At 42.9% G+C, this 12954-nt stretch overlaps 1 protein-coding gene across 5 annotated transcripts in view; it reads left to right on the plus strand.

Moving 5' to 3' along the window:
- The window catches only part of LOC102970842 (nuclear envelope pore membrane protein POM 121C), a 50743-nt gene that overhangs the window by 23206 nt on the left and 14583 nt on the right, over positions 1-12954 (plus strand). For 4 of the 5 annotated variants that reach the window (XM_042970850.1, XM_042970849.1, XM_042970848.1 and 1 more), the window contains 4 exons: positions 4997-5212; positions 5741-5899; positions 7532-7612; positions 9107-9278. In XM_042970850.1, coding sequence (XP_042826784.1) covers positions 5148-5212; positions 5741-5899; positions 7532-7612; positions 9107-9278 — 477 coding nt within the window. In that variant the 5' untranslated portion in view covers positions 4997-5147. Of the gene's footprint in view, positions 1-3501; positions 4074-4996; positions 5213-5740; positions 5900-7531; positions 7613-9106; positions 9279-12954 lie in introns of those variants that run through there. The other variant, XM_042970847.1, reaches the window with a different exon arrangement.

Raw genomic sequence — 12954 nt, forward strand, 5'->3', positions numbered from 1 at the left:
TTACCTCAAGTTGTAGCCTTTCTGCTGTTTCAGCTGGATGCCAAGGATGTTAAAAATGCATTTATGAGATCTCTCCATTTTGGTAGGGCCAGAACTCCCCTGGCAATGCTCTTACCCCAGGATTGCTCTAACTCTAGTATTTCTGTTATAATCTTAACCCATTTAGTGCTTTGCTTTCTGGTACTCCTCAGGTGGTCTCTCTGTGCATATACAGCCCAACTATATTATTCAGGGTTCTCCAGAGAAACAGAGCCAGTAGGATGGATACACATCCACACGCACACACACACGCACACAGTATTATTAGGAATTGGCTGAGAAGTCCCAAGATCTACAGTCAACAAGCTGGGGGGACCCAGGAGAGCCAAGGGCATAGTTTCAGTCCAAGGCCAAAGGCCTAAGAAGCAGAAGAACTGATAGTGAGTTCCAAGTTCAAGTCTGAAAGTAGGGGAGAGAAGACAGATGTTCCAGCTCAAAGCCAGGCAGAAAGAATTCTTACCCAGGCCTTTTGTTCTATTCAGGCCTTCAACAGATTGGTTGAGGCTTACCAACCAATTCCCCTGTGGAAGGGGAATCTTCTTTACTTAGTATACCAATTCAAATGTTAATCTCATCCAGAAATACTCTCACAGGCATCCCCAAAATAATCTTTAACCAAATATCTGGGCACACTGAGCCCCAGTCAAGTTGAGACATAAAATTAACCATCACTCCAGCCTTCAGCCACAGATTTTTGGGGAACTCACACATAGACTTCGGGAACTCCCTGTCTGCATGACATCCTCCTTTCTCTTGCTCTGCCCAGTGGTTTCCAGCAATTTGAGCAATCCTGAAGTCTGATTTTTGCCTCCTCAGCCCTACTCTAGCTGTCTGCACTGAACTTGGGAAAGTGTCCCCAAGTAGAGGAACTAGGTGATTTTCAAGGCTCACTCAGGAGCGTCCTCTCAGGGATCAGTCTTGAGCTTTCTGCTGTTCTCTGTCTGACAGTAGTTGCCTCATAAATTTTGTCCATTTTTATAGTTGTTTATGGTGGGAGGACTGGCCTGGAATCACTTAATTATGGCTAGAAAGGTGGTTAATTTTTCAGCGGCCTTTATAGTATTTTATGATATGAATTATACACTGTCCATCTGTCCTTGGGTCGGTAGGCATTAGACATTTAGGGTTGTTCAGATTGCCGGTAATGCAAATGATGCTGCAGTGGCTGTCTTTGTACCCAGAAGTGGAACTGCACAGTTAGGAGGTACCTGTTTCTTCACTCTTACCTAGATATTGCCAAATTGCTCTCCAAATCATAGTTTTACGAATCCACAAACAGTATGTAAGTTCCATTTGTTCCACATTCTTGCCACAATTTGATCTTGTTGAACCGTTAAATTTTTCTCCTTGAGCAAAGGAATGCAAAATTTTTACTACCGTAAAGCCTTCCTAGATTACTAGTGAGGTTAAATACATGTACATATATATTTACTTATTACTACCTATTTGGGTTTCCTATTCAATGAATTAATTTTTATATCACTTGTACTTTTTACATTTGAGTCTTTTTGTTACTGATTCCTTATAAATTTCATTTATGTGTTTTTTTATATGAGGTTTATTTGCTTATATGAGAGTGGTTTTTTTTTTCTCAGTCTTAATTAGCTTCTCTTTTAGCACCTGTGTTGTCTTTTCCCATACAGGAGTGTTAACATTTTAATGTAGTCATACTTATCTGTATTTTACTAAATGATTTGCAGGTTTTGTGTGTCCATTTCTTCGACTTGTAAACACTGGGGTGCCCTGGGGCTCAGGTCTCAGACCTCTCTCGATCTACATTAATTCCAAAGTAATCTTAGTCTCCCAACATGTATACACTGATGGCTTTTATGTCTGGCTCTTCCTCTCAATTCCAGTAATATATGATAATTTAAAGGACCCTTGCTGAGCTAGATACTTTCTTTTTCCTTAGTATCCCAATTCTTGAATGGGAAGTCTGCAGTCACTGCCTCCATTTCCTCGTCTTCCATTTCATTGTTTAACTCACTGCAGCTTGGCTTTTGTCCCGCCATTCCGCTGCTGCTATTGACATTTGTTCCTAAATAACAGCCCATCCCTTTGCTTGTCAAATGAAGTCTTCTATGAAATCAAACAGAAGCCGAATTGCCCTTGCAGTGGGTTGGGGAGAACTGCGTGCCTCTCTCATCTCTTCAGATTGCTCCAGAGGCATCTTTACCGAGTCCTGCCTATCTTTCCAACCTCTTTATTCCCTCAAACTTCCCAGTCTCCAGCCACATTGAACTGTTCGGAGACTCTTGTATCATACTCCTTTCCATCTCTGTGCCTCTGCACAGTGCTCCCGTATTTGCCTTGAACTTGCTTTAGCCAGTTCTCTCCCCTCCAGTAACACCTCCCAGCCTATCTACTTCTTTATCATTCCCTCTCTCTTTTGTGCGTCTGTTATCACACTGGCCACACTGAATTGTAGCTTTCTACTTACACCTATTTCTTCTCTACTAAAGAGAAGGCTTGTAGAGATCAGAGACCCTGGCTTTTCCCCTTTCATCTCTTCAGTGCAGATTAGCAGTGGAGTGAGTGAATGGTCCAGGAAGCTCAGCTAGTTCAAAATCTGAATTGGCAGACCACTAAAGGTTTCTTTGTTTTCGGCGGTTTTATTAAGATACAATTCACATGCCATACAATTCACAGGATTCTGCAACAATCACCATAATCTAATTTTAAAACAGTTTTGTTGCCCTTCAAAAAGAAAACTCTACTTTTTAGCAGTCTCCGTTTTCCGACCCCCAACACACTCCCCAGCCCTCGACAACCACGAGCCCACTTTCTAAGACCACCACATTTAACATAGATAAATTGATCACAAATCCTCAAAATCTCCCCGATTCTGGACCCGATGTGAAATTTGGTAGATAACTGTACCACTGAAACAATTTGTACCGCAGCAACTCCGACTCAGGTCGCAGCTTAAGGTTTGATCCGCAATCTGTTAGACTCTTTGTTAGACTGCTTGAGCGGGAATTTATTAGAATTAGATACACATTTAACAAGGGTGGTTGGTTTGGGTTGGTCTTGCATTTCAGTGTTGCTGTGGAAGTAAACCCCCTTGGGCAGTAAACAGGGCAACTGAAAAAACTCACTACCTCTGGTAACACTGTTCCGGGGACGTTAGTCCCCTAGAAAATAACATGGATCAAACATCACGTCGCTTTCCGGAGCTTTTATTCTTAACGCGACTCTTCCACAGGCTCACCTCGGTATGGGTGGGGTGCGGTGCGGTGCGGTGGACGCGCGGCACCCGCCAGAAGACGAGCGCCGCGTTTCTGCGAGACCGCCTTTGCCGAGCTGGGTCGGGTCTAGCGCGTTGCCGGGCAGCAGCGGCGTTGCCCGCGGCGGTCGCGCGTCCGGGTCGCGCGCGCAGTGACGCAGCCGGCGCGCGATGACGCGGCGCGCGGCGCGGTGCACGCTGGGATATTTAAGTCTTCTCCGCGGCGCGGAGCCGCGATGTCTCCGGCGGCTGCGGCGGCTGGCGGAGGCGAGCGGCGGCGGCCGATAGCGAGCGCCAGGGACGGCCGGGGCCGGAGCGGGGGCTGCGGTGGGTCGGCCGGGGCGGCGCTCCTTGGCTTGTCGCTGTTCGGCCTCGTGCTGTACCTGGTGCCGGCGGCGGCGGCGCTGGCCTGGCTGGCCGTGGGGGCCACCGCGGCCTGGTGGGGACTGAGCCGCGAGCCCCGAGGTTCGCGCGCCCTCTCCTCGCTCGTTCGGAGCGCGCGGCGTCAGCGAGCACTGCACGCTTCGCCTCCGGCCAAGTCGGCGGTGAACGGAAGTCTCCTAGAGCCGCGGAGCCCGCTCGAAGGACCCGACCCGGCCGAACTGCTCCTCATGGGCAGTTACCTGGGCAAGCCCGGCCCCCCGCAGCCTGTCCCCGCCCCGGAGGCCAGGGACCTGCCGGAGAGGCCTGGCCGCCGCTGCGCGTCCGCGCGCGCCGCGTCGCCAGCGCACTCGGCGCATCGCGCTCACCACATTCACCCTTCTCTCCCCACTCCTCTTCTCCGACCCTCGAGGAGGCCTTCCCACCGGTAAGATACGCTCACCTTCCCCAGACCCTCCTCTTTGTCGACCAGCTTTGAATGGAGGGCTTAACTTTTAAATCCGATTTTCTTTTTCGTTAAGTCAAAGTGGATTCTGTGTCGCTTTGTCCTCTTTAAACACCTTGGTGTGTGTCAACCGCCTCCTGCCCTCCTCGAACCTTTGGGATGAGATGTGATGGCAGAGCTGTTTCCTTCCTTACAGTTTTTAAAACTTAATTTTCATACGGCATGGATTCAGCAGGATACTTAATAAGCTACTAAAATATCCCACTTCTGGTGAAAATATCTTGTTCTTTCAAGAATAGTTTAGATCGTATATTTTGTTACATTTTTTCCTTTCGACCAGTAGGAGAAGTACATCAAAGCGGTGTTCCCAGGAGACCCCTCTTTGATAAAATTTGATGATAAATATCAAAGAGGCATTTCCGTTTAGTCCCAATAGCTGAGTGACACAAGGAAATCCAAAACTTTGGTGAAAATATTAGATTATGGATAAACACAAGTAGTTGAAGGATCAACTTTAGGTAGTAAAAATGTTTGACTTTGGGTGTATATTACTTATGACTCAGCATAAAAAACTGAAATGCTTTGAGAATTCTTGAAAAGTGCCGCCTGGCGTGCCCTAACATGCACTTTCCTTCCATTGTAGTTTTCCTTGTGTGGGCAGGGTTTTCAATTTCCCTCTCAAAATTGTTGAAATCCATTGTAGGGACAGCTGTTCAACAGCTGCCACTTGCCACCCTTAGATGGAATGGGGGAACGTTGCCATAAAAATGCTGTTTTGTGTGGCTCAAAAAGCGGTCTGAGCTCTCTGGAAAATAACCGAACCCACGTGATGCTTTAGGAGTCTACGTTTTCTGCCATTCTTTTAAGCTTCTTTGATTCTATAGTGTGTCTCCCATTCTCCATAGGGATTGTGGGACTTTATCAAACCGGTTTGTCATAACACCTCGAAGACGATACCCAATCCAGCAGGCCCAATATTCCCTTCTGGGGGTACTTCCTACAGTGTGCTGGAATGGTTATCACAAGAAGACTGTGCTATCTGCTCGTAATTCCAAAATGGTGTGCAGCCCAGTGACAGTGAGGATTGCTCCTCCGGATAGTAAATTGGCTCGTTCGCCAATGTGAGTATTACTGCTGGCAGAATGAACTCCGATTTATTTCCACTTATTCTTCTATAGCTACTCCTCTGACAAAACAAATGTAAAGCATAGAAGGGAAGAAACTGCTTATTTGAATGAGAAATCCCTAAATCTGGTCCTTGAACAGTTTTTTATGTTTGTTTTGTTTTGGCCTTAGGCTGTAGCTTTAATTGCTAGGGGCAGTTTCTATCAGTGTATACCTTTGCTTATCAGTTAGCTTCTGATTTTCAGCGGCTGAAGTCTGTGCTGTATGGCATGATTATTTTTTTAACGTTCATTTATTTTTTAAAGAGAGTGAATGTGGGGGGGGGGGGTGCAGAGAGAGACCGGGACAGAGGATCTGAAGCAGGCTATGTGCGACAGCAGAGAGCTCGATGTGTAGGGCTCAAGCCCACGAACCGTGAGATCATGCCCTGAGCCAAGACAGAAGCTTAACCAACTGAGCCACTCTACTGTCCCTGACATGGTTATTAAAATGTGTTGATGCTAGAATATTATCTTTCCTTACAGACCAGAGCAGATAATCAACTCCACACTGTCCTCACCATCAAATAATGCCCCAGACCCATGTGCAAAGGAAACTGTACTGAGTGCCCTCAAGGAGAGAAAGAAAAGGACGGTGGAGGAAGAAGACCAAATATTTTTTGATAGCCAGGAAAATAAAAGAAGGTAACCAGCCCAGCAGAGTATTAAACAGGCCTCCCACATGGACTCCTGTGATTTGTTGAAATACAGATCATTGCCAAAAAGATACAAAGGCCAACTCCAGTTTGTGAGCTTTATATTTATAGTAGGCTTCTTTGGCTTCCGTGGAAGAGCTTGGTAACAAGGGCTTTAATGTTCTTAGTTTTCTAAGATACAAGTTAAACTTTATAATTTACCTTTCCATAAGTGCCAGAGATAAGCTGACAGCTGTTAGCCATGTTAGCCTCATACTTTTGATACAAATGTGCTGAATCTTATTTTTTAGAGAGAATGCTAACAATCTTTCCCTCACCAGCTTGTGTTGTTCAGTTATTTGGGTAACCCCCATTTCAAGTGTCTTACTTGTGCTGAAGAAACGTTTAGCAAAGAAAGGTGAAGACTGGAATATGGCAGATTTATCAGTAATGAGACTAAAACCAATTTCATTGTTTGATTTCTGATATCTTAATGAAAATGGAATAAACAGTCTGTCTCCTGAGTGTGGAAAGAGTAGAGGCTGAAGTCACTAGTTAGGATGCAGAACTGCTTATGGTTTTCCAAGAATCAGTTCAGGATTCCAGTCTTTTAATTCAACAGATTGAGCACCTTCTTTTTGCCAGGGCCTACTCCAGGTACTGTGGATAGGGCAGCGAGCAAGATGGAGTTCCCATGGGACTTGGATAAGAAGATGAGGAATTCTAGATTGTGTCTAGAGGTTAAAAAAAAAAAAGAAACAACAGGGTGGATCTAACAGACTAATTAGAAGGGGGGGGTTCTTTATATTAGACAAGGAAGCACTCTGAGGAGACAGTGGACCCCATACTTGTTAAATATATTGTTTCTATTACCTAGACTAGATTTTTCATCTCCTACAAGTTCAAAGATGGCCATCTTTGATACTGCCAGTGGAAAATTAGGTAGGGAAATATTAATAAGTGGAAGTGTTTTATGTGATGTGGGAAGATCTGATGGTGGAGAGATGATTTACAAGTGAGCACTTCGAACTAATGTTAGCTAGCTAAGCAGGGGTGGCGAGTGGGGGTTGGAGGCAGGAGAAGGACTCTTTTTTTATATTCCCAGTAGGTCTCCCTTGTTCTCCAGTTATAATTTTTCTTCACCCCATGAGCCTATATAACTGAAGACCCTGTTATCTTTCTCACACTTGGAGTAAGCGGTGATTATGGGCACCATGCATAGGTCCTTCTTATGTGTGTTATATGACATTTTTCCCTAACGGATTTGCCATATTAACCTTTAGAACACTATGGGATGTGTGGGTTGGTCCCTAAAGTGTTCATTGGTTTTTTGGTTTTAATCTGTGGATGGTAGAGTATCAAATTTGTGATTGTAAAACTTTGGAGAGAAGTTAGCAATTAATTGATACACCTTAATAAGGTCAAAAGGTCTTGAAGCATGTTTATACTTCCCTTGGTATGAGGACAATCTTAGAATAAATTTACCTTTCAGAATCTTTAGGATTTGAAGCAACTTTTCCTTATCTAGCGTGGAACTTATATGCCATGGAAATAGTATAAGGTTCCAGGAATATGAGGAGATACTCTAAGAAAAAAAAAAACAGTCATTTCATTTAATTGAGGGTTTTTTGATTTGTCACAGGCGCCATGATAGCAGTGGGAGTGGACATTCGGCATTTGAGCCCCTGGTGGCTAATGGAGTTCCTGCTGCTTTTGTGCCTAAGTAAGTGAGACTCTTATCTGAATGAGATAGACTGTTGGGGAAAGGGAACCCTCAGAGCTGTTTTCCTGTAGATTTTACTCTGTGCTTTTTTGTGATGCTTTATTAATTCAGGTTCAAATCTTTGAAATTGGAGAGGAACATTTTGAGTAATGTGCCACAGTATCATCTAATTTCTTCTAATATTTTTTCATTACTATGGATAAAATATGGTAAGGCTAAGAGTTTGTAAATGTATTTAACCACATATGTAAACAGGTTTGTGCAATGGATAAAATGCAACAGTGTGACATTTAAGATAAATGTTAAGTTTGTACGTGTGAGTTGAAGATTTAAGGAAGAATTGGACAGGAGGGAAAGTGGCTTAGAAATTGGTGAGGTACTTGGGGTGACTTACATGCTTATTGAGTTAGTAGTATGATAAGGCTGTCAGAAGAGCGGATGTGCTCCTAGTCTGTACTGATAAAAGAACAAAGACTGGCGTGGAGCAGGTGAGAGGCAGTCCTGCTTCCCTTAATTCTGTTCAGATCATCCATGCAGTGCTGTGCTTGCTTCGATGCCCTACACGGTAAGAGAAGATAAACACAACCTGACATTCATTCCACGTGAAGCAATTATAAGATGTTAAGGGGTGGTGGTGGCACATGAATGGGTTTTAAAGGTACAAAGTACTAACCCAAAGGAGAAAAAATCTCAAGGAGAATAAGGAAATGAGGGAGGGGAGGCTAATGGTCTTCAAGAACCTCAAGGACAGTCGCATGGAAAAAAAAGAAGGAAAACAGTCGCTTGGTTTGGCTCCAGATGGGATTCCCCTGGTGAAATAGGTGGACCTTAGGGGAAATACATTTCCTCCATCCAGCGTAAGAGTGGCTAACAGTCATCACTCTAGGAGATCGTGAGTTGTCTACATTGTAACAAAGGTTGGATGACTATTCTACAAGAAAGATGTTTAGAGAATTTTTGTTTCAGTTGGAAGCTTAGAAAAATTGGTTGGTTCCTCTTAACTCTGATTTTTTTTTTAATAGCTTTGTTGAAGTATAATTGACATTTATGATAAACTGTGCCTGTCTAAAGTGTACAGTTTGATAAGTTCTGACATGTATACACCTGCTAAACCATTGCCACAATCGAGGTAATAAACATAACCGTCACCTTCACAAGTTTCCCCGTGCCCCTTAGTAGCACCTCTCTCCAGTCCTGCCTCTATCCCCAGGCATCCACTGATCTGCTTTTTGTCACTGTAGATTAGGGTGCATTTTCTAAAATTTTTTTTTTTTTTTTTTAATTTTATTTAAGTGGAATCCTACATTTCACTTTTTGAATATTTGGCTCTCCCTTCCTGCCTTTGTCAGAGATATTTAGCTGAAGTGGTAACAGTAATATTAAGAGCTTTATCCTTTTTTATTAAGTTTATTTAAGAAACATTTTATGGCCACGGATGAAAGCCTTCAAAGAATGTTGCCTTGTGCACCTCACTGTCCTTTTCTCTTGTATTAGGCCTGGCTCTCTGAAAAGAGGTCTCAATTCCCAGAGCTCAGATGACCACTTGAATAAGAGATCCCGCACCTCTTCCATGAGCTCCTTGACAAGCACGTACACAGGTGGCATCCCTAGCTCCAGCCGCAATGCCATTACCAGTTCTTACAGTTCTTCTCGAGGTTTCTCTCAGGTACGTTCATCCTGTGCTATGGGAGAAATGCGTTCCAAGCATTAATTAGTTGATTAGCCAGTGTTTACTAGGCACCTTCTGTTTGTCAGATATTGGGGTTACCTCTGAGCTAAACAGAAGATACAAACCCTTGAACGGTAACGGTAGACCCAGGGATGGACTAGAAAGCCCAGAAAGCAAACCAGGGCATGTGGCACAAAACAGCCAGTATTGCAGATAAATAGACTAAAGGATGAAGAATTCCATAAATGATACTAATTTAATTGAAAAGGTAGATTCAGTCCCGATTGCACTGGGTCTTAGAAAAGAAATTCACCCTATTGTCATTGAGAATTTAGTGAAAGTTTTTAAAATATTGTCATTAAAAAAATTTCTTTTTTAGAAAAATTTGCAATTCTTTCTTAGAGGAAGTAGTGTGGCCTAGGGAACAGAGCAAGCTTTGCTACCAGACAGACTTGCGTTCAAATCTTGACTCTTGACTCTTAGTACCTATAGGGCCTTGGGCGGGTAAGTCACTTAAACCTTTCTCATCTCCAAAAGATTATTACAAAGATTGAGGGCAATGCTTGGAAAATGCCCATCACAGTGCCTGTCAGTAGTGGACACCCTATATATAGTAGCTAGAAAACAAATAAGGCATGTGTGAAAGATTTTTGAGAGGAGACCGTTTTTGAGATAAGATAATCCAGAAGGTTCTTAGGGTAATACAAATGAAAGATGAAGGCCTAAGCCAGAGCAGCCGTGGGAATATAAAGAATATTAAATAGTAACCTTTACCTGGAGCACTTACTCTGTGATAGGCCCTGTGCTAAGCACTTTACGTAACTTTCCTCACGTAATCATCACAACGCGCAGATTTAGGGTAATTCTTAAGGGCCCTAGGATTTTCAGAACGGTCAGTGAGCACTGGCTTCAACTTGAAGTCACCAGCTGCATTCGCCCGTGACAAGAGAGTCGGCCTGTCCTTTGAAGCTTTGAAGCCAGGCACCGACTTTATAGTTACAGAAGTCCTGGATGGCCTCTTCCAACGTAAGGCTCTCTGTACTGAAAATCTGTTGATTGGTGGAGCCGCCTTCATTAATGACCTTAGCTGCATCTTCTGGATAACTTTGCTGCAGCTTCTCCATCAGCACTTGCTGCTTTGCCTTGTTGTGCAGACGGCTTCTTCCCTTAAACCTCATTGAGTTGGCCTTTGCTGGCTTCAGACTTCGCTTCAGCTTCCTCACCTCTAAGCCTTCGTTGAATTGAGGAGCTGGGTCTTGCTCTGGATGAGGCTTTGGCTTAAGGGAATGTTGTGGCTGGTTTGGTCTTCTGTCCAGCCCACTGAGACTTCCTCCCTCTCAGCAATAAGGCCTCCTCACTTTATCATTTGTGTGTTCCTTAGGGTAGCACTGCTGATTTCTTCAATACCTTTTCCTTTGCGTTCACACCTTGGTTATTGGGTACGAGAAGCCTAGCTTTCAGTGTCTCGGCTCTTGACCTGTCTTTCTCGCTCAGCTTGATCATTTGTAGCTTTTGCTTGAAAGTCAGACATGCGACTCTTCCTCTCACTTGGACACTTAGAGGCCATTGTAGGCTTGTTCTTGGTGTGATTTCCGTACTTTTGTATCTCGGCAAATAGGGAGGCCCGAGGAAAGGGAGAGAGAGGGTGGGGGAAGTGCCAGTTGGTGGAACAGGACACATGCATTTACCAGTTCAGTTTGCCACCTTGCACGGGTATGGGTTGTGATGTTCTAAGACAGTTACAGTTACAGTAAGAGTATTGAGGATCACTGATCACAGGTCATTATAACACATAGCATGATGATAAAGAGTTGGAAATATTGTAAGACTTACAAAATGTGAGACAGAGACATGAAGTGAGCACATGCTGTTGGGGAAATGGCAGCAATAGACTTGCTTAAAGCAAGAGTTGCCACAAACCTTCAAGTTTGTGAAAAATAGTATTTTTTTAAAGTTTATTTATTTTGAGAGTGAGACAGCGTGAGAGGGGGAGGGGCAGAGAGAGAAACTCCCAAGCAGACTCCACACAGGTGCTCTTACCCCAGTAGTTTTTGATAAATAACTTCAGTCCTTTTTAACTTTAAAAAAAAAAAAAAAAAAAAATCCTTTGTGTACATTTCCAACTCAAACTGAAGTCTCTTTGTTCAGACAGCCTTGGTTTTTTTGAGTTGGAAATGATATTTGTAGGTACAGTCTCTAGGACCATTAAGGTATGCGTACCCTTTAGAAAGAGGACGCTCAATCGTTAGTTTGTACTGATATTTCAAATTCAGATTTAGGATTACAGAACTTTTTACATAATTTCTTTGATTTTATATTTTTATGTATTCTTATACAAAAAATGTCGCTTCATAATTACTTATTTGATGGGTCCCTAGTACACACGATTTCAAAATAATGATATCAGTGCCATTACAAACAATAAGACAAACCAGCTTAAGAATTATTTGTGACTCATTTGGTTGTTAGTGTATATCCTTGTATGGGTACTGGGGAATATACAATCAAAATACGTGTTATAAAGTAATGTGAATTCAGTGTTCTCATTTACACCACCAACTTGATATACGGTAAGGTTTATTCAGTGTATTTTAATGTTTTAGGGATTTCTTTTATTTTTGAATATAGTTTGCTTTTAATTATGTAAAATAAAATACTTAAATCGTCCGAAGAACGTTCGGACGTTCTTTATCAAATACGATAAAGCAAAATACACTCAGAAGTCCGGTTGCCACCTCTTTCTACTCCATGTTGTTCCCTTCCTGTTTTATTACTTTTTGATCGTCCTTCCACTGTTTTTTTTGTTTCCCCTCAAAACCATATGCAAATCCATGTCTATCTGTAAAGTCCACCTTCTAACCTTTGAGGCAGTGATAGGTGCAAGTTTGAGCCTTGCTTCGTCTTTCCCTCTACACCTGCATAGTCACTCTTTCCCTTTGGTGACAAACATTGGGTTGTTTCCATCTAATGCTGGGACAGATGGTGCTGTAGGTAATGCTCTAGTTCATGTGTCATTTCACACTTTGGCCTTTACACTTCTAGGATAGCTTCCCCAGAATATAGATTTCCAGGCCAAAGGTTAAATGCATGTGTAGTTTTGCTAGATATTGTTAACTTCCCCTTCTTAGAGTATGTACCATTTAGCATTCCCATCAGCATCGTATGAGTCACCATTTTTCCATAGTAATCAATAGATGAAGGTTGTCATAGCTTTGGATTTTTACCAGTTAGGTGAGGAGTAGTATTTGTGTCTCTTATGAGTGAGTTTGGGCGGATTTTCCTATATTGGAGAAACAGGATTTAAATGTAAAATAAAAGCCATGAAAGTATTTGTGAAAACGGTCTTCTTGTGCAATGCTGGTGGGAGTGTCAATTCATACAGTTCTCTAGAGGGCAGTGTGGCAGGTAATTACCAATATTAGAGATGCAGGTGCCCTTGGTCCAGCAGCCTTGCTTTTCGGAATTAATTCTACATATACACTGGAAAACATATACAAGGATGTTGATTGTAGCATTTTAATAGCAGAATCTTGGAAACAATGTAAATGTGCCTTTGGGTGGGGGGGGGGGGTTGAATGACAGTTTTTCCATAAGTTGAAATACTATGTAACTATCCAAAAGAATAAGGTACCTTAATAGGCGCTGATGTGAATGATCTAAAAGATACATGACA

This window comes from Panthera tigris, chromosome E3, assembly GCF_018350195.1.
Source record: "Panthera tigris isolate Pti1 chromosome E3, P.tigris_Pti1_mat1.1, whole genome shotgun sequence".
NCBI lineage: Eukaryota > Metazoa > Chordata > Mammalia > Carnivora > Felidae > Panthera > Panthera tigris.